We start from the raw sequence: 26827 nt of genomic DNA, 5'->3' as shown, positions 1-26827 counted from the left end.
GTCTGACCAATGGCAGAGTGTGTGGGAAACCTGTTTGAAAACAAACTGTTATTTTTGAGTCATCTTTAAGTGAATATAATATAATTGAACTGAACCTCAAATGAGATCTCTTTGCTATCTGAATTGTTTCTCCTTTACAGATTCAATTGAGATCAAATAAAGACATTTGTGTAAGATCCCCTGCTTATAAGATTATGCTTTGATTCTTGTCTCTTCTAAAAATTCAAGAGATCTCAATGTCTCAAACTCTACTCAGATTTTGTAAAATCTGTAATAAAGTCAGAGATCTCAATATGAACTCAACTATTTCTCATCAAAGACTTAAAGGGATAGTTCACCCAAAAATGAAAATTTGATGTTTATCTGCTTACCCCCAGAGCATCCAAGATGTAGATGTCTTTGTTTCTTCAGTAGAACACAAATGATGATTTTTAACTCCAACCGCTGCCGTCTGTCAGTGGTATAATGCAAGTCAGCGGGAACTTGGTCTATAAGAGTAAATAAAACACGACAGACAAATCCAAATTAAACCCTGCGGCTCGTGACGACGCATTGATGTCCTTAGACACGAAACGATCGGTTTGTGCAAGAAACCGAACAGTATTTATATAATTTTTGACCTCTAATACACCACTATGTCCAACTGCATTCATCACTCGATTCGTTTGGTCTGATCGCGCTCTGACAGCGGCAGTGATGTCTCGCGCATATACTTCAATGAGAGCGAGACATCACTGCCGTTGTGTTTTATTTACTCTTATAGTCCAAGTTCCCGCTGACTTGCATTATACCACTGACAGACGGCAGCGGTTGCAGTTAAAAATCATCATTTGTGTTCTACTGAAGAAACAAAGACATCTACATCTTGGATGCTCTGGGGGTAAGCAGATAAACATCAAATTTTCATTTTTGGGTGAACTATCCCTTTAATGTGAGCTGTGCTAACCATGTTCATTTTTATCTCTATACTCTTATTGTCAAAAATTTTGTCTATTTGCATGTATCTTAATGAATTTTGTGTGAAACACCTGAGATAACGTTGATACTTAAATGAAACATATACTTAAGATCTCCATTAAGTCTTTTGAGCTATAAAAGAGCAATATTTGAGCCTTTTTTTTCTTCCGATAAGTAAATTTGAGAGAATTCTGTTGCATGGAGAATTGTGTTGTTTTCGTAACCTCAAAATTTTGAGAATGGGTTTCGCCCAAATGTGTATTACTTAGAGGGTTAGCTCACCCTAAAATAAAAATTAAAAATCATTTACTCAGCTTGGTGTTATTCTAATGCCATATGCTCTTCGTTCTTTTTCAGACCACAAAATTAGAATTAAAAAAAAATAAATAAAATAAAAATTCCCACTCTTGACTTATCTACATAATGGCAATAAATAGCGACCAGCATCAAACTTTTAAAAAAGACACAAAAGTTTCACAGAATGGTCCCATGCAACGCATGTTGTATTTTCCAAGTGTTCTGGGGGTATATGATAGGGTTTGGTAAAAACAAACCAAAAATGAATGTATTGTTTAATGAAAATCCTAACCTTGGCCGTTGGTCTTCTGTGCGCGACTGTGCAACATGCACGCTCATGAGACTCTATTAGCGTGATAACTTTTTGTTGTGACGAATATTCACCTTGAATTTAATTTTATGTTTTATAAATCTTGATTTCTCATAACGTGTGCTTTTTCTGGGTGAGTCGGAGTGAACTGCAACTAATAGAGTCACATGAACGCGCAGCCATGCACAGAAAACGGCAAAGGTCAGAATTTTCATTAAATAACATTTAACAATTAAATTTCCATTTGTTATTTTACAAAACTGTATCATATATCCCCAGAACACTTGGAATATATGGCATTCTGTGATACTTTTGCATCTTTTTAACTCTTTCCCCACCATTGAGGGCATTTTCAATCATTTATGAGACAACGCTTTCCAGCCATTGACAAATTTTTCTTTTTCCATGTTTTCACTGTTATATGGTAGGAGTGTTGTTATGCAACTTCTGCATAAACAAGCGATAAAAGCATTGCTTATGCACGTTGAATTCTTCGGGGGAAAAAACGCAATTTTTTCAGCTTTTTATGGTGATTTTTTATGAAACTTACCCACATTCAAGTGTTAATAAATAAAGAATGCATGAAGCTAGAATAAAACGTTTTTGTTTTGTTTTTGTTTAAAAGCGGAGACTCTGCCCTTTCTTTTGATATGTTGAATGTTCAGTTATTCATACGTCAAAATATTCTGGGGGCCATTACATTTTTGTGAAAATTATCAAAAACGCTGGCGTTGGCTGGTAACGTTGGCAGGGAAAGAGTTAAAAAGGTGGGTGCTGGTCACTATTCACTGCCATTATATGAACAAGCACCAGTAGGATATTTTTAAAAAATTTGTTTGTGGTCTGAAAAAGAAATAAGGGTATACGGAATTAGAACATCTCCAGGGTGAGTAAATGATGACTTAATTTTCATTTTAGGGTGAACTATCCCTTTAAGGTTAGGGGTTTGTTTAAATAGTAGTGATGCTTAACTTGGCAAACACTACTAACTATAGTTGTACTGTGCAAGATATGTTGTGTGTATAATTCTCTCTTTCTCTTTTTGTCAACAGTTGCACTGAAAAACCACAACTGCAATGGTTTGTCGGCAAACAACAGTAACCGTGACAACAGTAAAGCAACAGTTGATGGCTGGCTGCATGAGGGAGAGCTCCTACTACAGGTCAGAAGTAAAAACACATGTGTGTGTACATGTTTATGGTGTCCCTGTGCTTTCATAGCATGTTATAAAGAATCGTTTAAAGCTGTGCCCTCAAGGAAGGAGAAAAGAGGAGAGGCTATTTCTGCCCGGCCTTGTTCTCGTTTCAGACACTTATGCATGAATAATGCACAGATAGAGCTCTCATGTATTATAAAAGAAGGATAAAATAAGAGGTAAAAGTATTCTCTCATTTTTTTTATTTTTTTTTACTTTTAAAGTTTTGCTCTGTCCATCCTGTGACAGCAGTTCTGAGGAGTTTGAAACACCTGTCCACTCACGTCTACACTTTTTCATTTCCTCACCCATTCTCTCTACCTCTAACATCTTTTATCTTTCCTTCCTGTTGTTTCTTCCTTCCATCCTTCTTTCTTTTCTTGTCTACACTTTTTTAATTTTCTCACTCATGCTTTCACATTATCTTTTCCTCTATTTCCTTTCCTTCCTTTCTATTTCCTTCATTTTTTAATATTTTTCATTTTTTCCATTCTTATGTATATTTTCCTAACATTTACTTTGATCAATCCATCTCTCCCTTCAGTATCTATCTATCTATCTATCTATCTATCTATCTATCTATCTATCTATCTATCTATCTATCTATCTATCTATCTATCTATCTATGTTCTGTTTTACCTCTATTGTGTCTCTGCTTCATACTTAATCACTCTCTCTCTCTCTCTCTCTCTCTCTCTCTCTCTCTCTCTCTCTCTCTCTCTCTCTCTCTCTCTCTCTCTCTCTCTCTCTCTCTCTCTCACTCACTCCCCTGTGTTGTGTATAGTTGTGTGTGTTGGACTGTGAATGATGCAGTGGTACATATTTGATAGTAATGCTTCCTGACTGCTGCCCCCTCCCCCTCCTGCCCCACGAGAGCCCAGTGTGGGCTGTTCTGCCAACCAACAAGCCGAAATATTTATACTGAGTGCTGCTACTTGGCCATGTTTTCTGAGTGTGTTTGGACCAGGTGTGCATGTATGAATGAGTATGTGTTTATGTTGCCATACAATGCAGATGTTCAGGCAAATGAGAGGGGTGATGGAAGATATAACCCCATAAACTGGCGTGTGATTTACGATGGGTTTACGCACACTGAATCTTGTGGCTTATTGCGTTATGTTAACACTCTGCAGCACATTTCTTTGTTCATATATTTAAAAGACAATCGAAGAATAACATGGAAGAGATTATTTTGTGATTTATTGCTTGTTGCCTCATCATATCATGTTAGTTTAAAGGATTCAGTTTGCAGAAAGCAGAGAGTGGTTCTAGATCAGTATGTTTGCAACACAAACACAAGCACAGCCTACATAAAACATTGATAGGATTTCAAGAGAGCCCTTATTTACGCTCAGACGGAAGTCCCAGAGGATGCAGTGCCGAACTTAGGGACTGTGCTGTGTTTGTTGTCGTATTATGAATCTTATTAAAATAACCATTTTCTACAATGTTATAGTATTTTTAGTTGTATTTTTTCCCTGATGTCAACTTCTAATGTTAGCCATGGTTTCAGAATTTACTACTAATTTAGTTTTATTTTATATTTAAAAGCCTTCTCGAAAAAATTGGGTACCTATATTCAAGTAAATGCACTATATATGTATGTATGTAGGTATGTATCATGCATAGTGCATTTGTTTTTTCATGTATTCTAACATACTTATTTGAATGTCAGACACTAGACTGTCCACACTCAGTCTAACCCTGATTACCAGTTCTGTGCTCTAGGCTTTTGTCGATAGTAGATAGTAGATATTTATAGTGACTCCACAGTATAGCCATAAACGTTTGTTTTTGTATGGTTTGGGCTGTCGATGCATCAGATTACCATAATCACAAATCCACACTCAGAGCCCTCCAGATGGAGATGAGCTGTAAAATCCCTTCCACAAAAATACACACAGCACATGTTCACATGAAGTGTTTAATGACAGCATGAAATGGTCAATATTTACTTTCTCAATAACTGTCTGTGGTTTTATTGAGCATTTGTGTTTAGAATCTTTAATCAAAATCTACAGCATTTGGCTGGTTTAACAATACACTTGTAGCTAATATTTCTCAATATTATACATGCCCAATTCATGTTGTTTTTTTTTATTATTATTGGAGTGAACTTTTATAATGGGTACTTTAATTTTGAAGTTGTTCTTTCTTCATGTCATTGTTTACTGATTCCAGGTATGTCCTGTTTAATCATTAGTTTCTTTGTATAGTCCTCATCTTTTTTGTTCTTTGTCTAGCATTGGATATTTGTAACCAAACTTCTTGCGATGCAATCTTAGCTAGGTTTAAAAATTCAGTGTGTGTATTCACCAAAGGTTTTCTAATTGTAAAACCTCTACCTGTAAAACTTCCATCAGTGAGTGTATATTTATACAGTTAAAGTTCACTTGAAAACAAGATTGAAGTTTTGTGGCTTTTAGTGCACATCTGTTAGCCATTAGCCATCATTTGCAGATAACGTCTCAGGTTACGACTGTAACAATGGATCCCTGAAAAGGGAACGAAACGCTGCTTCAGAGATTTCTACGCTGTGGGAACGCCTCTGCGTGATTGCAACGTGAAGCATGTGTAAAATCAGTCCAATGGCATGACAGAACGTCAGAGGCAGGTGACATCATGACCAGGAAAATATAAAGTATACCCAGACCAAACAGCATTAGCTTCTGATAGGCTGAAACAAGTCGATCACAGGCATGCAGGAAGTATGGCAGGGTGACACAGCGTCTCGTTCCCTTTTCAGGAAACCATGGTTACAGTCGTAACCTCAGACATTCCCTTTCAAGGGAACTTGCGCTGCGTATGAGAATTTGACGCTGTAGGAATGTTTACATCCATGTCGCCGTACTGACAAGGGCCTGTCTTGTGTGAAATCGTTAAGAGCAGCACTAAGACAGAAGCACCTGGGACCCTGGTGTAGAGCCCAGAACCAGGTTATAAAACCTCACAAATATGTGCAGAGAGGACCAGCCTACCACATCACAAACATTTTGGAGGGAAACTATTGATAAAACAGCCTTAGAGGCAGTCTTACTCCTAGTCCAGTGGGCCTGAACAGCCATAGGTGAAGGCTGGCCAGCCAACTCATACACAAGAGAGATAGCCTCAACTATTCACGTGCTCATTCTCTGCTTAGATGCTGAGAACTCTTTTGTGGATGACCCAAAACAGACAAACAACTGATCAGATTTATGCCACAGGGCAGCTCTGTGGACATAAGCATCTAATGACCTGACTGGGCAACACAGATTAATTTTCTCCTGGTCTGAATTTTGAAAGGGGGGAGGACAAAAGGCCTGCAGCAAAATATATCTCACCACATTAGTGGGAATCTTAGGAACATAACGTGGTCTAGAGTATAGAAACGATTTCACCGTGCCTGATGCAAAGTTTAAACACAAAGGGGGTCTGAGAGGCAGTGTTTCAAAGGAAGGAACACAGCCATCATCTCCAGGCAGTTTATGTGCCAAGAGAGATGATGACCCCTCCACAGACCTTGAGTCGAGCGACCGTCCAGAATCGCTCCCCACCCTGTGAGGGAAGCATCCGTCGTTAGCATTTTGCAACAACAAGGAACTCCCAGCATGGGACCCTGAGACAAGTACCAAGGCTTCTTCCATATAACCAAGGTATGAAGGAATTCTGCGTGTAACCATGATCATGCAAAACGGGTTGCCCCTTGGGGGAAACCCCTTGGTCTTGAGCCACCACTGCAGGGATCTCATGTACAACAGGCCAAAAGTATCACATTGGATGCCACTGCCATCAGACCCAACAGTCTCTGAAACTGTTGACTAGTGACTGGCCTAGCTTTAGCATCACGGCTGCAAGAATTAAATTGATACAAGCAGGGGAAAGATGTGCCTGCATTGTCATCGAATCCCACACCATTCCCACCAAAAGTGGTTCTCTGTGCCTGGCATTTAATCTTAACCCCAAAACTCTCATGTGGGTGAGAACGACATCAATGCTGAACCACCAGCTGTTGCAACTGAGCTAGTATTAACCAGTCGTCTATATAATTCAGCACGCGAATGCCCTGGAATGGTAGCGACGCCAGTGCTGCATCCACACACTTGGTGAAAGTGTGAGGTGATAAATCTAGGCCAAAAGGAAGAGACTGATATTGGTTTGCTTCGGCCCCAAAAGTGAACCTCATGAACTTCTTGTGTTGTGGAAGGATGGATACATGAAAGTATGCGTCATTGTGACAAACCAGTCCTCAGACTTGATTTGTGACATGATTTTACAGTCAGCATTTTGAACTTGAGCTTCTTTACTGAACGATTCAGTTGGTGCAGATCTAAAATGGGGCGCAACCTTCTTTGGAACAATAAATCCTGGACTCCCTGTCAGGAGGAGGAACAGACCTTTTACCTCCTGTTCCATAACCAGAGCCTGCTCGAGGCCTACGACTGTGGACAGGACCCCATTGAACCTGTGTGAGTGAGACCCAAACAAGACCCTTTTCTATGGTGTGCAGGACCCATTGAGATATATTTGGCAGAAACTTCCACGCTCCCAAAAAATCTACTAAGGGAACCAGTCTCTCAAAACTGGTCTCTGGTGTAACTCGAGCGGCCAATCCGGTGCCGGCGGCGAACCAGCCGGCAACAACCAAACTGACTGCTCTTGAACCCTCCTCCTAAGGATCAAGCATCCCAGTTCAGCAACGTCCCAAGACGAACACTGAGATATGGGCTCGCTAGAGACTGCTGCACCTTGAAGTGGTGGTGGTGGTGTTGGCAGAGCGGTCCCCTTAGAGCACCAAAAGGGAGATGGGCACCATGAAATTAGGTGTAATCCATTTCATTTAATTCGACCTGCCGCCAAATACGCTAACATTACCCACCAAGCCAGTCAGAACAACCTCAGCTTTGGTAGGTAATGTCGGGCCCTTCAGGGACAATGCTGACTGCTCATCTTTTCCACCTTAGGCATCACTCCATAACCATGTTCTTTCAGCCCCCTGGATGGTTGAATAATTAGAGGTCTGGGAGCTGAAGACTCTATAAGATACTGTTTTTTTCTACGATCTCTACACCTTAATTAAGCCACAGCACTATTTTCTCAAAAAATGTTATTTTTCCCAAAAAATAGTTGTTTAATATGCTCCGCCCAACTTCCTGTTTTAATAGGAGATACCTCAACACAGGAAGGAAAACTGTACTTGTCAATCCATTTTAGGGCTCTTTAAGCACACAAACAAATCTAACTTATAATGACCAGTAAACTAATAGTTTTAATTTCTGTTTGTTTGTTTGTTCATTAATTTATGGTCACAGGCGCTGTACTTGTCAATCCATTTTAGGGCTCTTTAAGCACACAAACAAATCTGACTTATAATGACCAGTAAACTAATAGTTTTAATTTCTGTTTGTTTGTTTGTTTGTTTGTTCATTAATTTATGGTCACAGGCGCTGTACTTGTCAATCCATTTTAGGGCGCTTTAAGCACACAAACAAATCTGACTTATAATGACCAGTAAACTAATAGTTTTAATTTCTCTTTGTTTGTTTGTTCATTAATTTATGGTCACAGGCGCTTAATGGCTTTGTGTTGGTGGTCACTGCCGAGGGGATCGTTTTCTACTGTTCTCACACCATCCAGGATTACTTAGGATTCCACCAGGTAATTATCCTTCTCAACAGTCTCTTACATAAACACATACTGTATGCATCATACAGCCACTGTTCTAATACTAATCCAATATACAGCTGAATTAATATCTTTGGGACCTGAAATTTGGGATTGGATATTGCAATATATCTCTTCATGAAATACTAACTAAACATATTTAAATGAAAAATGTTTCTGCATGTTATGTTGCACCACAACATTTTTAAAAATTGCTCTTTGCTGTGAATAGGCATTTATTTTGAAGTAGACTACTTATTATTACGTCCAAAACAGATGTGGTGTAACAAGTTTTAATTTGTCTGTTCACATTGAAACTAAGGTTTGTTTGTTTTTTTTAAGGATTTTCAAATAGTACAAACAACAGAGACAAAGACAATCAATCAAACAAACAAACAAACCCCAAGCGCTGCAAGTTAAATAAAATGTACAAATGTATCTGTTTACAAAAAACATAAGTCAAAAAAAATTCTCTTAAAATAAAAAAAATTCAACATTTGTGTAGGAAGGATTGGAGAGGTTCCCAAAGACTCCTGAATTTGTCCTGTTTATGGTTGAGGTCATAAGTTAATTTCTCCAAAGGATGAAAGGCTGACAACTGAGAAATCCACATGGAAATAGCTGGGACCTGAGATGTAGACCATTTTAATAATATACATTTCTTAGCCAGGAATATAAGGGTTGTAAACAGAGGTCTGAAGTCTGGGTCAAAAAGGTCTTTAGGAATGCCATTCAACACAAAATGTGAGGGGGATAAAATAAAACATTTTCCTATGATCTCCTGGATTGCAGAATGAACCCCTCTCCAAAATGGTTGGATGTGAGCACAGGACCAAAATACATGAAAAAATGTGCCCTTACAAGTTTTGCATTTAAAACAGGTCGGAACGACCTGGGAACATTTTATGCAGACGAACAGGTGTAAAATTAATTCTGTGAAATAATTTAAAATTTTGTTCATGTATGGAAATTGAGGTGCATTTTGGAAAAATACCATCACAGATCTTGGTCCAATCATCGGAGTTAAACAAAACTCCTAGGTCCTGTTCCCACAGTGGTATCAAAGAATCATAAACAGGACACAGTTTTAATCTGATTGATAAGTATCCCCTGTATGTACATTTTCCCAGAATCAAAATTATGTCAGGCTCAGATGTTGGATAATCATTACATACTTCTCACCTCTATTCTTAGTACACACACACACATATATATATATACTCATCAGATCTACCTAATACTGATTAATACTGCAGTGTCTCTCTCGATGAGCAGTTTGAATGCTGTAGAAATTGAATGAGCTTAATCAAATAGGCTTTACTCTGAGATTCAATCTGGCAGTGTAATCCAATTCATCATAATTTACTTATGAATTATCCAACTGAGGCATCACTATATTTGTTTAGCCTATCTTATGTGTTTACACTGTCCTCCTTTTGTTCTCATTAATGTCAAATCAATTAATTACATGAAAGTATGTAAATATATAATAAGAGTGTGTGTATTTTTTTTGTTTAAACTCATAATATGTTACATCCTTTCAACACTATTTCTCTCATATTGTCCCTCTTCATTTGTCCCTTGATCACCCAGACGGATGTGATGCATCAAAATGTGTTTGAACTCATTCATACTGAGGACCAGCAGGCCTTTAGACACAACTTGCACTGGGCTCTGAACCCACCTCCAACCAGCACACAGACAGAAGATTCCTCACAAGGTCAGGAAATATATAATTTTATATCATGGTAGCACTATGTATTGGTATTTATATAGTTTTTTTTTTTTTTTTTGCTCGAAATTCAGTCAAAATTTGCTTGTATATCAAATAACCATGTGGCAGTGCCAATGTTTTAATAAACCAGTGAAGTAATGCTTTATAAATGAAAGCTGTTTCATTCTTTTTCTTTTTTTTTTCGGAACTTGACGGACGCAAACCAAAAAATATTAATATTCATTATAAATTATTGATAAAAGACCCAAAACTTTTAAACAAATATTCAAATTAATAGTTTTGAGCATTTGAGTTAGAAGAGAGTAAATGGGGAAAAAAAAGAGACAACTCGGGTGGTTTGACCTTTAGTGGAAGCTCCCGGAGTTGCAAAATAAATGTTATGGTCACTAAAATGTCCATTTTAATTAAGGATAACAGCAAACAGAAAGGATAAAAACAGAAATGGTGGTCATTGGCTAATCCAGTAATGACCCCCGGTTGAAAAAGTCTAGACACACCACCAAGTCTGAAAGCGTGTCTTTCTTGTTTGTTTCTCTTAGATGGAGATCCTGCCCCAAGTATGTCTCTGGTGATGTGCAACCCTGACCAGCTGCCTCCAGAAAACTCCTCTTTCCTGGAGAGAAATTTTGTCTGTCGTTTCCGATGCCTCCTAGACAATTCCTCTGGATTCCTGGTCAGTGTCAACCAGCTAAGCTGGGCTAAAGCTTTTCTTTTGCTCGCAAAACCTAGTGAGTAACCTACCTAGGAACATCAAAAGTTGACTGATTTGGTAGTACTCTTGGCACAACTGCTAATGTACAGTAATATTAGAAATGTGAGTATGTTGGAATATATCATGCTATTCAGAGTCTCTAAGCCCCGATGTTCCAGATTACAGAGTGAGTTAGCATCTAAGTTAGACTTGTGTCGTATTGCAGCCACAGAGATCAGAATTGTTGGAAAAGCTCTGTAATCCCTCTTAAAGGGGCAAAAGGGTCATGAGGTTTGTGCTAGAAGAAATTAGCAAAACAATGAGAACAAGAACCTGTTAAAGTTAGTTTAAATTGAAGATAATTTGAGGAAAATCAGGCTTTAGCTATAGAGTGCCACAGTCACCACAGACTCTTTCAGCGGTCTTTAAAAACTTTATTCCTATATTTTTCCCATTCATTTTCTCCAGCCAGACAGCTGTCTCTTTCTTTGCTAATTTTGGCAATGCGGTAGTGAAGTAATCTGTATGCATGCAAAACCCACTACTGCAGGATTCTCTGGACTCTTGGCCTTTATTTCCTCATTCTCTCTCTTTTACTTTCTTTCCTCTCTACTCCATCTTTACCAAATCAATCTCCCTCAAGAATAGCATGACTACACTTAGCTTGTCAGGAGCAGAAAGCTAGCAGGGGTCTCCTCGTATGCTCAGAGAAATTCATTAGCCTGAGCTATAAATACAAGTGACCTCAAGCTCTTTTCCATTACATTTATTTTTATTTTATTTATTTGTTTATCTATTTATTTTTGTCCTCTTGGCATTTTAGAATGCAACCATTAAGTTATTAAACTGTAAAAACGCAAATTTGTGAAAACAATGACGTCATGTGCATGTGTATTTCATGTTCAGTCTAGGCGAGTAGTGTTTCTTTACAAAGTGACATCGGCAACTACTGGCCTTGCATGATTAACACTACAATACAGAGTTTTTAGTCATCTTTGCAGATCCGTGTGAACGGAGATCGTTTTGACAATGGTGTCGTCTGTACATGAAAAAATGCAAAGGAAAAACTTTTCCATTTTTAGTACATTGTCATGTAAATGTACCCTGAGGCATTTGTTGTGTAGGCTTACATAAATAGGACTCTTTTAAATCAGGCATTGCACAAGCCTCCACATAATGTACAAGCTTTAAAGGAATAGCTCACCCACAAATGAAATGACTGAAAAATAGGTTGTCGAGAGTGATATAACACATTCTGGACAGGTCATACAGCCTTCACTGATAGATGACCTAGCTTGAACTCTATTGCCCACATTGAGTCAGAGACAAATTATGTGGTTCACCAAGGGCACGCCAACAAAATCATTAGCTCCAGCTGTGTATGTACATATACTACGTGAATCAGTTGTGTCTTTTATGTTATGTCTTTGTGACTTTCATTCAAATGCAATATATGACATGATTTTTTGTTTGTTCTGCATGCAATTATCATTCTTTTTTGTTGTACTTGCCATGTATTTTAAATATTTTATTATTAGATTGTGAAGTTTAAAGTTCAGAAGTTAAATTCCAAATTTAAAATACATTTTAAATTCTGAATTTAAATATAAAATCCCATTTTGATATTTTTCAAGTTATGCCTTTCTGTATAGTAGATATTTCAATGTTTGTTTTCATTTATGCCCCTTTAAGGCCCTGAATCTTCAAGGGCGTCTGAAATTCCTGCATGGACAGAACAGGCGATTGGATGATGGAGGCCAAATGCCACCCCAGCTCGCCCTGTTTGCCATAGCAACACCCCTACAGCCTCCTTCCATAATGGAGATCCGAACCAAGAACATGATTTTTAGAACCAAACACAAGTTGGACTTCACCCCAATGGCCTGTGATGCTAAGTAATGATGAACAATTCTTTAAAAAAATGATAAACTAACATGCACTGTATAAAAATGTTTTTATCCTAGTTTTACTGTATCTTTGTAAGTACAATACAAAATGGTACAGAAATCACTGATGTTGGTTTTGCCTGTGTTTTAGGGGTAAAATCGTTCTTGGCTACACAGAGGCTGAGCTGCGAGTTCGAGGTTCTGGGTACCAGTTCATCCATGCAGCCGATATGCTCTACTGTGCCGAGAACCATGTCAGGAGTAAGATACTTTGATTTCTTCAGATTTGTCATTTTGGAGTTTTATTGTTCAATTCAGCCAATTCAGAAAATAATTTTGTTTCAAGCCCTTATGGTTGAAAAGTTATTAGCATAAATATAAGTGCAAGTTTGGACAGTTGGTGGCACTAGAGGGATTGAGTTAGAGACTCCAAATTTGCTATGGTGACAGTTCAGACTGGCCTCGATCAGTGTGCCAAATTACAATCAGTGTGCTATAACCTTCCCGCAAGCAGTTCTATGGGCTGCCATAAACTTCCAGAGTGGAAGAATAAGAAAAAGAATAATAATAAGAACACCAATAGATACAATAGGTGTCTACGCACCTTTGGTTCTTGGCCCCTAATAATGTGATTGACTGAATAACATTAAGATTCAGAAACAGCTATGTTGAACTGTCTTTCTGCTGATGCATGCTGACATTGCTCCCAAAGGCTTGGTGTCTAAAATAAACTCTAGTGACACTAAAGACATTAGCCCTGTGTGCTTAGGCAAATACTTGAACGAGTGACAGTCCACTCATTCAATGTGGTTCACAGGAGGCGATTGATAATGTCAATTGTATGGGGAAGATGTGTGTGGATTTGGTGTCCTGATTTTTCTTTGCTAATTTACCGCAAGAGTGGAGAAAAAGAGACAAATAGACAGAGCAAGAGAAAGGAGGAGGAATGGTTTCCCATAATCCCATAGACTGTGAAGGAGATTGGATAAGTCATTAGGACTAGAGAGACATGTGAACTAGAGCCATAAATCCATATCAGTAATTTAATATGGAACCAATAGTCTATAGCAGAAAAGGGTACAAGGCAGAAAAATCTAGTCTAAATATTTCAACTGGGTTTACAATCTGCTGCATTGTCCATTGCAGTGATCAAGACTGGAGAAAGCGGTCTGACTGTCTTCAGACTGCTTACAAAGGACAACCGTTGGAAATGGGTACAAGCTAATGCTAGACTTGTCTACAAAAATGGCAAGCCTGACTACATCATTGCCACACAGAGGCCGCTTGTGTAAGTGTAATAAGGCTAATATCCATTTATATTTTGTGTTAACAGTTTACAAAATAGTTGATTAGCATGCTAGTGTTCACCTAATTAGCAGGAGTTTGATAGTACTTCTTACACATCCACTGACACTAAGTATTTTATTCATTTATTCAGAGAAGAAGAGGGTGGAGAGCATTTGAGGAAGCGATCTATGCATCTTCCGTTCACCTTTGCTACTGGAGAAGCTATGCTGTACCAAATCAGCTACCCCATGCCAGGCTTCCCCGACACCCTTCAGGGCAAAGGCAAGAACAGCAAAGCCAAAAAGACCAAGGTGGACAAAAGCTCAAAGGATGATGTGGACCCAAGTTCTCTGCTGGGAGCCATGATGAGACAGGACGAGTCTGTTTACGTTTGCCAGCCTGCTCTGGAGCCTAGAATGTCATTCCACAGCAGCCTCTTCAGTGAGCAAGGAGAGACAAACACTTTCTCTTCTTCGGAGAATGAAAGTTGGAATCCAGTTCAGAATGTTGTAACTGCGGTCTCCAAACAGGAGCCATCAAGTTTTGACCCACTACTGGCAACATTAGATTCTCTGTCCCTGGAAAATGAGGAAAGCTGCTCTAACAGTGAGCTATTCAGTGCCCTGGAAAATCTTGGACTCAACGCAGAGGACTTGGAGTTGCTGCTTCTTGATGAGAGGATGATTCAGGTAGAGATGGAACCGGATTACATCCCATCTCTGAATGATCTTCTCACGAACAATGAAATACTGTCCTACGTTCACGACTCACTGGAGAACCGGATAGAGGACTCAACAGATGCTCAAAGCCCTGCCACAGTATTAGATTCGGTAGAACCCCTTAAGCCATGTTCTGCTTCCGAGTCAGCTCCTCAAGTTACTTCCTCACTGCCTGCTCCTCACGTCCCTTTCTGGCCACAAAAGCAGATAGCACCCATAATTCATCTCTCACAGCGTATGCAGCAACATGTCAATGGCCAGTCAGTTTGCCACAAATCCGAGAGCTGGATCCAGGCACATATTCCTCAGGTGTCTACAACAGACTCTGAGACTACTACTTTTAACCAGCATGATACATTGTTGGTGAACTCGGTACCAGTTGTACACAATGGTCACTGGGTCTCTGAACACAAACAAGCCAACTTGAACTCTCAACTTGGTGACAAGATAACAGGCACTAGTAAAGCACAGCCACAGCAATGGCAGCACAGCCAGTTACTCGTCCCATTCCAGTATAAACAGAAAACAGTTGAGGGTAGTGACACCCCTCCCAACGGGGTCTACAATGATCCCCAGTGGCATGGATACAACTTCACAGACCAATTGGTTACAAATGGACTTTGTTTTCCCAATGGCCAAAAGGCACACACACAGACATTGAGTACCCATGTTGACTGCAATATGACTGACAATTCAGGGGTGGATTTTACAATGAACAGCAGTTCAGCTGTGGATTTAGGGCCGTTCCAGGCAGCCATGGCCTCGTCTTCGTCCTATCAGCAGGGATATCAGAAACAGCAGCAGCAGCCAAAGGTCGCACCCACTTATTACGCCTCCTATACCAAACAGAACTCCTCTCTAGAGCATATCCTGGGATTAGCCACACCTTCAAACCTTCCCTCATTGACAGATTACGGCTCTGAACTGACCCATGACACCACCCACAGTAAGGTAAGAATTAAATAAAGATATAGTTGCACAATGCAATTTAACCAAGATGGACAAGCTCCTGGATCAGCATCCCAATCAAACTTTTACAGGCCAAACCTTATCCTTAACCACAACCCTAAGTACACCCTCAACCCCTGATTTCTGATGGTTAATGATTGGTTAATAAGAATGTTGTTCAAGCCCCTAATCCTAAAACTTATTGCTTGATACAAATTTTGTTCTAAGACCAAGATAAGGGAAAACCAAAGGTATTGCAGTACCCCATAAGTGTCCAGTCCTGCTCCTGGTGGGCCACCTTCCAGCAGTTTAGCTCTAGCCCTAATTAAACACACCTGAACCAGCTAATTAAGGTCTTCGGGATCACTAGAAACTTCCAGGCAGGTGTGTTGAAGCTAAACACCGCAAGGAATTGGCTACACCCCTTGTCAAACCCTGTTTGGTATTTACATTGTCAAGTTTGGTATAGATTGCTGGTATAGATGGATAGCCTACTAGAAGTTGTCTTTAAAGGATTAGTCCACTTTTAAATAAAATTTTCCTGATAATTTACTCACCCCCATGTCATCCAAGATGTTCATGTCTTTGTTAAGTCTGTCGAAAAAAAATTAAGGTTTTTGATGAAAACATTCCAGGATTATTCTCCTTATAGTGGACTTCAATGGCCTCCAAACGGTTGAAGGTCAAAATGACAGTTTCAGGGCAGCTTCAAAGGGCTTTAAACGATACCAGACGAGGAATAAGGGTCTTATCTAGCGAAATGATCGGTCATTTTCGAAAAAAATACAACTGTATATGCTATATAAACACAAAATATCGCCTTGCACGTACTTCCACTTTCCGCATTCTGCAAAACACTTACACTTTATGTCCTACGCCTTTCCTATTCTACTTACGGAACGAACGCGGCGCCAGTTTCGTTTTTTTTCTGTAAGTAGAATAGGGAAGGCGTAGAATAGGACATTCAACGTAAGCGTTTTGAAGAATGCGGAAAGCGGAAGCACATACAAGCACGTGAACTTCAGCCGTCTGGAGGCCATTGAAGTCCACTATAAGGAGAATAATCTTGGAATGTTTTCATCAAAAACATTAATGTCTTTTCGACTGACGAAAGAAAGACATGAACATCTTGGATGACATGGGGGTGAGTAAATTATCAGGAAAATTTTATTTAAAAGTGGACTAATCCTTTAACATTTCAGATAATGGTAAGGATCCTTCTGACCACCCTTCACAACTTTCTACTTGGATTGTCTAGGATAGTAGTTCTAAAGATATTCTGAGCTCTAAACCTAGATATGGCCCACTCCACCCCCTCCATATTTATCTTTTTTCCATTGGCCTAAATGTTCACTATGATCTAATTGTGCTCTGTATAAGGACCAAGATCTGATAGGTCAAAGCTAATGTGCCGAGATTGCATAATGCACAGTGACAGACCGACAAAGTCTTGGCTGTCTCTGGAGAGTCGCCTTGGGGCCCCACACAGGTGGATGTTTGCTTTGCCTGCTGTGTTGCTTTATTATGGTGACTGTGGTTAAGATTGTAATCTTCAGCTTAAGAGTGTAAGCTTCCAGGTCAACCCACCAGCATCAGACAGGCTTTTCTGCTGTACTGATGGCAGCCAACTGTAGCATCTAGTCTATTGTAAAAGGGGAGCCCAAGGCTATAAATGAGAGATAGAGGAAGAGAAGCCTCCACAAAAGGACCGCTCATGCAGCAGGCAATATTCTGAGACCATGGGCCCTTGTCTGCACTCATTTATCCACACAAAATTTCCTTTCCATATGTAGGGCACCATGCTGTTGTTCCACATATAGGGATTGTGCTTTCTGTAGATTGTAAGCAGTGCTTGCTAAGACAACTTTGGTGCATAACACATCCGTTATTGTTTGTGCTACAGCCATGAATGATCTAAAATCATGTGGCTTGTTGAGGATGAGGTAGAGGTGTGCTATAACTTTTATAAGCGTTTAGACTTGCACTTCACCTGGCAGACAACCAAAACATGCACAAAAATCCATAGACTGAAGGAGGGAGCAGAGTCATATCTAGACCTCAAAGACTATCATAGAGACTTGGGGTGCACTGTGTTGACTTGGGCCAGTGAGTTACAAAGTAGCAACATGCTAAAAACTCATGTAGAACAGCTGCACTGCAATGCCCTGACATTGTGGTGGTGACTTTTTCACTGTTTATTGAATAATTTTTAAAGATGCATCTTATAAGGAAAGAAAATGTGCAGTGGAGAAACTTTTGCAGAGAAAAAGAGAGAGATGCAGATAGAAATAATACTGAAATGGGAATGAGGAGGTTAGAACGAGAAGTAAATAATCAATGAAAGGGCAAGGTGAAAAAGAAAGAGACAATTCAGTCTATATCCAGCATTACATTCTGAGCTTTGGGTATGTGTCTGTGTTCAGGGTCATTGCTCTCAGCTGAAAGGAGAATAGAGCTTAAATGCCCAGCCAGGCGTGAGCACCCATGACCTACAATCTGGCATCAAAATTACCTCATGCATACTAACACTGCACTTTCAAATACTAACTATCGGAGCTTTGTGATTTTGCCTTTGGATTTACTTAACATCTGCAAACCACATTCCTGCATCAGCACACACAAAAATTAGTGAATGATGAGTAATTTTCTATTATTCTTGTATTTGCTTGTAGTCAGTATTCTGTCTTGTGAGTTCAGTGTTAAAACTCTGAGTAGGATTAGTGAGGGTTAGAACTATTGCTGTTGAAAAGCTAAACCAAGTTTATGAATACAGTTTTCTTTAAATTAGAATGCACTGATGAATTATGTCATGTGAGACATATTTAGAAAGTAAATGTCATTTTAAAGGCTATCTTTAAGATTAGCTTTAGCATGCTGAATGTAGTTATTTTGATTGGTTAGTCTCTAAAAACAGCAGTTAGTGGAATTAGTTTGTGATTCTGTATGTGATCCTGTTGAATGTATCTTCTAAAGACCTTAACTGACCCCACCAAATACAACATCTGTTGTCCAGCTGCCATTAACCTGGTTAAATAAGCAACCGCTGTGCTAGTTCCATAAGCTAGCACAATAAGTGAGCTCTGTTATTTAGCTCAAAAGTAGAGAAGTCTAATGCTTATGAGTAGTTGTGGTTGCTCACTGTGGATTTTATCATTTTTGTTCTGTATTAATACTATATGACTTTTAAAAGTTTTAAATGTTTTAAGCTAACCTAACAGCAGCCATGCTGTGGTGCATTTTATATTTAGATTTTGGACATTTTGAAGGATAATGTTCTTAATTGTCAAACCTTGATAGATTTAAGTTATTAGCTAGATACATTTGCTGCATTCATGCCATGTCGTAAATACGAGATGACAACACATGATGTTCTACTCTGAGCTGTCCTCAGATACGGAATTATGTGTTTCTATGGCAACACTATCAATTGGCAAAATGAATCTGCAGTGGTCAGGTGGTACAGCGGTGATGTGGTACAAGTCCGAGCTCTCAGAAAATTCAGAGTTTACTAGTTGTAATTGCGGGTTCCTAAAGGAAGTAAATGCTTTTTACAAGTCGGAATCTCGTAATTACGACATGGCATGAACCTACCTTTTCACTTTTAGCTAGCTAAATACTTCTAACATTTGTTTTTTTGTTTGTTTCCAGATGGAGACGGATTTTATATTCAACTCCACTAGTGTGGCTTACACAGGAAGTTGTTTGGTTCCCAATGGCAATGCAGTAGCCACACCCAGCAACAGTCCCCACCCCCTTCCTGAGCCACTCCCACCTCCCCCAGAGCCTCAGACCACTGGTTTCTACCTCTGAACACACTTAGTAAAGATAAGTCCGTACAGAGATGCTATGAATCACGGGAAGACTGTCAAACAAAACATAAAAAAGACTTGATTTCCTTACCAACTTGAATTACAATAATTTAAATTCAAATGAGCCAGATTGACCTCTGGAATATCAAATACTCCACCCAACATAATGTGAGAGCATTCTCATTTATATTATTTCCGATTATGTTTGGATTATTTCTGTGAGTGTTGTTATTTACTGCTGCTTTGTGAGATTTTTTTTTTACATTTTTGGCAAATGTAGTTGATCACAATTTGAGATTGGACATGTATTTTTGTGCATATGCACGTGTGAGTGTTTGTGACGTCAATCGCAATCATTGGGCCTCATTCAATGAACACGAGCAGCACAAATTTGTGTAAATCGTTCATAAAAATCATGCTTGCGTGACTAAAAATCACACTGAGAGCATATGCAACATATAGCTCTTGCAAAACTGATTGTCCTGAAACGCAGTAAATGACTTTGATGATTATATGAACAGGAGATTGGGATGCATATTTATTTATGAAAAAAGCAAGGGTGTTTCCGACAGTTTAACAGAAAAAAATATATGTGAGATGTCAATGATAAAGCAGTTAGCAGTACGAAAAAGAGTCCTCTGTAGATGTCACTTGTAGATCTGAACCCTTCTCGCTATTACATTTTGTGAGATTAGATTTTGGAAAGATGATTCTACATCAACTTTACAAATCAACTTACCTTTTAGATACAGGTGTTCATGTGTATAGTGATTCCAGAACCAACCCAGTCTCACGAGAAAGGCATAATAATTCAAGTTAGTTAACCAATCTGACAAAGTCATAAAATTTGTACATACAATTGACTTGTACATGTTGTATTGATTTTAATTGGTTGATTTGCCTCAATTGGAGTAAAAGCCAACATGTAATACATTACAAATTTAGCAAGGTTAAATCATACGACTTGTTTTGTTTTGTCTCAATTGTAGTAAAATTTCTTAAATCATTTTGTACATGCCAACTTGTACAATATATTGTGATTTTTAACATGGTTAACTAATACAAATTATTATGCTTTTGACATTAGACTACTAACTTGTCTGCACAAGAGCAGGTTTCTTTTGTCCATGAAAAGAGATTCTGGAAGCTTACATTTTTGAATGTGTTGAGTATATTGTAAAGCAGTTTTAAAAAAAGAAAAAAATATGGTGCTGCAAGGTGTTTATTGAATAATATTTTTAATTGTTATAGTATTATGAAGTCACAGAGAAAATGAACTTCCAGGCCAGCCTCTTTGTTTTTACGTTTCTTTTTTAAATAAATATATATATACTGTATTTACAGACATTTCTTATAAGAGGTACCACTGGCTCGACTATGGATTCAAAATTTCTTTAACACGTATATGAGAAAATAATATGACAATCATTTACAAAACTGTTTAAAGAGTACAAGCTTGTAAATAGTCAAAAAAAATATTTCATATTGTTGTAAGCACTATTTGAAAGAGCACTGCAACCTAACCAGGTTTTACTTTTTCTCCAGCACAAGATGTAGGCTTCTAGAGAGATGTTTTTGGAGTAAATATTGTATAATTTTTTCAGGTAATGTGTTCTGTTTGTATATTTTAAGAAAAAGTTTTACACTTTATATGAAAATAACATGGTGCCATACTGGTAAATTTTACTTTCCAGAATTTAAATGTTTTAATATTTGTTTAGAAATTATGTCATCCATGTCAATGGTTTGCCATGTTTTGTTTTGGGTTGTTTTGTTTTTTTTCTTCATATTTGATTTTTTTTTTTTTATCACATTCGGATTTATTTTAATATTCTAACACACTGAAAGTAGCTGAGATGATAGGTACATATGCAGTTCTGTCTTTTTGTCATTTGACTGCTTGTTGAAATGTACAATTTGGTCCTTTAATTAAAGAATTTGTGCAATCACAACAGGTCTCACTATTAAGTTCTTCTGAATCTTATTTTCAAATTTTGCATATATTACGTATTTAACATTATTTACAATTTTCTATTCCTATGATCCCAATATTTATTTATTTTATATTGAAACCAAGGAGTTATACCTAGATAAATTTACAGCATCTACCAGCACAGGCTAACTGGGCCAAGTTTCCTGTTGCAACAGGACGTTTAGGCTGGACATATTGATGGGTGTGTCCAGACGAACACAGTGTCATCCATGAGTCACCATGAAATCAGAATTGACAATAGCTGTGTCCCAATTCGATTTCATTTAAAGGATTAGTCCACTTTTAAATATACTTTACCTGATAAATTTACTCACCCCCATGTCATCAAAGATGTTCATGTCTTTCTTTCGTCAGTCGAAAAGAAATGAAGGTTTTTGAGGAAAACATTCCAGGATTATTCTCCTTACAGTGGATTTCAATGGCTACCAACAGGTTGAAGGTCAAAATTACAGTTTCAGTGCAGCTTCAAGGGCTTTAAACGATACCAGATGAGTAATAAGGGTCTTATCTAGCGAATCGATCTGTCATTTTCGAAAAAAATACAACCATTTATGCTTTATAAACAAAATATCGCCTTGAACGTACTTTCCGCTTCCGCATTCTTCATAATGCTTACGCTGAATGTCCTACGCCTTCCCTATTCAAGTTACGGAAAAAAACGAAACTGGCGCCACGTTCGTTCCGTAAGTAGAATAGGGAAGGCGTAGAACATTCAGCGTAAGCGTTTTGAAGAATGCGGAAGCGGAAAGTACGTTCAAGGCGATATTTTGTTTATAAAGCATAAACGGTTGTATTTTTTTCCGAAAATGACCGATCGATTCGCTAGATAAGACCCTTATTACTCGTCTGGTATCGTTTAAAGCCCTTTGAAGCTGCACTGAAACTGTAATTTTGACCTTCAATCTGTTGGTAGCCATTGAAATCCACTGTAAGGAGAAAAATCCTGGAATGTTTTCCTCAAAAACCTTCATTTCTTTTCGACTGACGAAAGAAAGACATAAACATCTTGGATGACATGGAGGTGAGTAAATTTATCAGGAAAAGTGTATTTAAAAGTGGACTAATCCTTTAAGAAAAGTAACCGTAATAAAATGGACTGTTCCTCGTGAGGTGTAAAATACTTTAATTTCTTTATTACTTTGCAATCTAACAGTTACTTTTTCTTAAATGAGACCTACTCGATGACGTATACAGTCTTCAAATGCGACCTCTGGAGGACTCAGCCCCTGAATTGAGAGCACAGCATGTTCCTATTTCCCATAGGCTTTTGGATTATTGCAAAAAAACAAGCTCTGTGATCAACAAAAGTTTATGATGCTTTCACGTTTTGTCCATCAAGATAATTTTCACAGGTGAACACAACCTTTATGAATTTTGAAACCTAAATGCAGTTGCCAGAAGTACAAAGCTAAAGGTAGGTTATAAACGAACTACACCATGGTCCCACTAGTTCAGGGGAGTGCCCTTTTTTTTTTAGGTCAGAGCAACTGCCCCTCAAAATTCCTGTGCACGTCCCTGCACCACAGACCTTATTTCAGCCATTTAACCGGAATTCCATTCAAAAAACACATTGACTTCGGCACGATGGAACCAGAAGTGCTAAAAGGCTAAATCGTTTCCATGTTTTGGCCTATAAAGTTTTGTCATACTTGCACCACTATATAGCAAACCAATTCAACAATACAATCACCCCACTGACAAAATTCCTGTTCTACATTTTTTCTAGTTTGAGAAGTCATTTCACTCTGATATAGAGTGCCTCAGGGATGACGCATTTTTGTAGGCAAAACCCGGAAGCGAGTTAGCATTTTCGGACTTCCAGTTCCAACGCCGTAAAGTCTATGGGTTTTTTAATGGGTTTTTGCTAAATCGCCTGAAATAAGGTCTGTTGTTAACAAAGCCTCTAAATACGTTCACGTTTTGATCTATGACATAAAACACACCAGTTATAACCCACTTGTGATTTTTTAAACTTTTACTGTGTCTTAAAATCGGTGGTTGCTAACAAATTCCTAAAAGGGACTACTTCCTTTGGCGGGGACTTTAGACATCATCATTAAAAACGGGACATTTGGACAACATTTCTCATGAAAAAGTGGATAAGTATTCATAACAGCACAGATTATAATCAGCGAGCATGTTTTTAAATAAAGTTGTTTTTTTAAATACAGTTTGAGGAAGCTTGGCGGTGGTGACGTTGATCCGCGACCATGGTGTGCTGTAGTCCGTTTATAGCCTACTGTTAGCTTTTATATCTGACAACTTTATTTAGGCTTCAAAATGTATAAATGTTGTGTTAACTTGTAAAGACTATCTTGATAGACAAAAGGTGTAAGTGTCATAACCCTTTGTTAAACACAGAGCTTATTTTCTGCGATTTTCCAAAAGTCTATGGGAAAAATGCATAGGCTTTCAACCGAGGGAACCCGTGCGCCGCTAACTTCCGGGTTGGCCTACAAAAACGCGTCATCCCTGGGGCACTCTATACATCACAGTAGGGAAGAAAAGATTAGGGCTCTTAGTCCAAAAGTGCACATATTTGGAGAAATATTCATTTATTCTTACATTTGCAAAATATTTTCATTTCACGTGGCATTTTCACTTCATGAAACAGCAGATACTCTTGATTAAAATGAGCCCAAAATCAACATAATCCATTGCACTGATCACAAGATATTCCTCATGGAGGAACAATTTTAAAAATGCCCATTAGGGGGTGTAACAAAAAGGCAAAGTTGGTTCCAAATGCTGTAACTTTTGAATACTTTATGCCATCACCACAAAATTCCAGATTTTTCTCTGATCTTATTTCCTTTCTGAGTAATTTCATGTCAGATAAGAAAGATATGAAAAATCATAATAAAAATTATATTTTTTCTGTTTTATCAGCAGTTTCTCAGCAGGAAAATGTCCAAATGTAATGTAATTTATATTTTCTAAAAATAATTTAAAAGGTGTTCTTTCAAACAATACATACCTTTTGACTCTCCTTTACGGAAGAGGATTAGGGCCAAGCAATTTCGAGAAAAAACTTGTTAAATTTCAAGAAAAAAGTCTAGATAAAATGTTGAGAATAAACTTGTTAAATTACGAGAAAAATACTTGTTAAATTTCGAGAAAAAAGTCTAGATAAAATGTTGAGAATAAAGTCATTAAATTACGAGAATAAAGTCATTAAATTACGAGAACAAACTCATTAAATTACGAGAAAAAAGACGTTAAATTACGAGAACAAATTCGTTAAATTACAAGAATAAATTTGTTAATTTAATGACTTTATTCTCAACATTTTATCTCGACTTTTTCTCGAAATTTAACGACATTTTTCTCATAATTTAACGAATTTGTTCTCGTAATTTAACAACTTTTTTCTCATAATTTAATGACTTTATTCTCAACATTTTATCGCAACTTTTTTCTCAAAATTTAACAAGTTTTTTCTCGTAATTTAACGAGTTTATTCTCAACATTTTATCTCGACTTTTTTCTCGAAATTCAACGAGTTTTTTTCTCGTAATTTAACGAGTTTATTCTCAACATTTTATCTCGACTTTTTTCTCGAAATTTAACAACTTTAATCTCGAGATGGTTTTATTTTTTTATTATTGCTTTGCCCTAATCCTCTTCTGTACTCCTTGCTATAGTTTTGGATTTATGAATCTTTACTTTTGTGTATGTCGCTCAGTAAAAAAAAAAAACTCTAAAAATGTGAAAAATAGGTGAATTAATGTATAGTGGGATCAAGGTGGTGTAGACTGACAAGCCATGTAATGTCAGAATAAAGGCTAATAACAGCTGAATTCAAACAAAAGAATAATGATAAAAGAATAATGAAGATTAAGTCTCATACCGGCAGAGGTGTGAAAGGTTCATCGAGTGAGAACAATAGAAGGTAAATTGAGCGGTTCTCCTCGTCAGACATTAGACAATAGACTGCAAGTAGGTGTTTACAGGGCAATCAAATATTTTATTAGCATCTTATCAGCCTTCTCTAAAAACTCACATGACATGTCTTAGGAAATACTTAATAAAATTAATAGTTTTAGAGATGTTATCCTCAGATTTTAAATGAAGCATAAGCAGACTTGATTATAAGTTGTTACACCACATGCACGTAATATATTTTATACATTCAAAAATTATATTCTTAATATTTTTGTTTTTTATGTTTGATCTTATATATCTCCATATTAATAAAGGTCTGAGTAATTCTGAGTATTGAACTGTAAACTTTCTAAATATAATAATTTGTTACATTTATATAGCGCTTTTCTGGGTACTCAAAGCACTTTACATGGAAGTGGGGGCATCTCCTCAACCACCACTAATGTGCAGCATCCACATGGATGATGTGACGGCAGCCATTTTGCACCAGAACTCTCACCACACACCATCTTATTGGTGGAGAGGAGACAGATTAAGCCAATCAGTATATGGGGATGATTAGGAGGCCATGAAGGACAGAGGCCATTGGGCAAATTGAGCCATGATGCCAGGGTAAACCGCTACTCTTTTTTGAAGGACATCCTGGGATTTTTTTAATGACCGAGAGTCAGGACCTCAGTTTAACGTCTCATCCGAAAGACGGATATATGTTATATTATTACTATGCTATTTAATAATATGTGTTGGTTATGTGTCTATTCAGAATGACTTAGGCTGCAACCTTTTTATTTTGGGTATGTCATTTATGCCTCACTTATCAAAATGGGGGTGTGCAGTAAGGGACTGGTTATTTTTCCCCTCCATTTTTGTGGTAAAAATTGTGCCACAAAGTGTACATTTACCCATTGAATACAATTATTTACTCATTTTAGTTTACCTTTAAAATAAATTCCTATTCAAGTTCAAACTTCACTGGGGAGATCCGGCTTGGTGTAAATGCTGCCATCACACGCAAATGTGGCTCACCAGTTTTCAAACATTCCCACTCAGTGCTTTTATCCTCAAGTCTGTATTGATCGTGCCATGGACAGGACGAAATGGCTCCTTTTCACACCTAGCATGGTGTGAAGAACAGGCTGGCTGAAAGCAAACAAACATGTAGGGGTGGGCTAGATCGCCACAGGAGACTAAATCAACTACCACCTGAAGAATTCAGCAAGTGCCATAGGAAGCAGCTGGGATCATTCTAGTTAAGCTAAAACAGATTATTCACCAAGAAAACAAAATTTCAGACTGTTCCTCGTACAATGCAATGTTAAATCTACCTAGAAAACTGTAGCAAACTCAGAACCATTACATTTTATATTTTTGTTGTCATGAGTAGTGCATGGATTGCCGTAGAGCTTCTAAATACAGATTTATGTGTGATTTATGCACGCTTGTGACGTGATCAGCCGCTCAAGAGGAATTCTAAC

The 26827-nt window shown here is 37.9% G+C and overlaps 1 protein-coding gene across 1 annotated transcript in view; it reads left to right on the top strand.

Moving 5' to 3' along the window:
• ahr1b (aryl hydrocarbon receptor 1b) overlaps positions 1–21755 on the top strand; it is a 50917-nt gene extending 29162 nt beyond the window's left edge. Inside the window, exons 3-11 of the mRNA XM_048168591.1 lie at positions 2617–2726; positions 8304–8393; positions 9993–10119; positions 10674–10807; positions 12518–12720; positions 12863–12972; positions 13858–13999; positions 14150–15668; positions 19314–21755. Of these exons, the coding sequence (XP_048024548.1) occupies positions 2617–2726; positions 8304–8393; positions 9993–10119; positions 10674–10807; positions 12518–12720; positions 12863–12972; positions 13858–13999; positions 14150–15668; positions 19314–19475 (2597 nt within the window). The 3' untranslated portion in view covers positions 19476–21755. The remainder of the gene's footprint in view (positions 1–2616; positions 2727–8303; positions 8394–9992; positions 10120–10673; positions 10808–12517; positions 12721–12862; positions 12973–13857; positions 14000–14149; positions 15669–19313) is intronic.
• The last annotated feature ends 5072 nt before the right edge of the window (positions 21756–26827 follow it).

Source organism: Megalobrama amblycephala, linkage group LG2 (assembly GCF_018812025.1).
Source record: "Megalobrama amblycephala isolate DHTTF-2021 linkage group LG2, ASM1881202v1, whole genome shotgun sequence".
Taxonomy (NCBI): Eukaryota; Metazoa; Chordata; class Actinopteri; order Cypriniformes; family Xenocyprididae; genus Megalobrama; species Megalobrama amblycephala.
The sequence above is the reverse complement of the archived record's forward strand: the minus strand, read 5'-3'. Positions and strand labels throughout refer to the sequence as shown.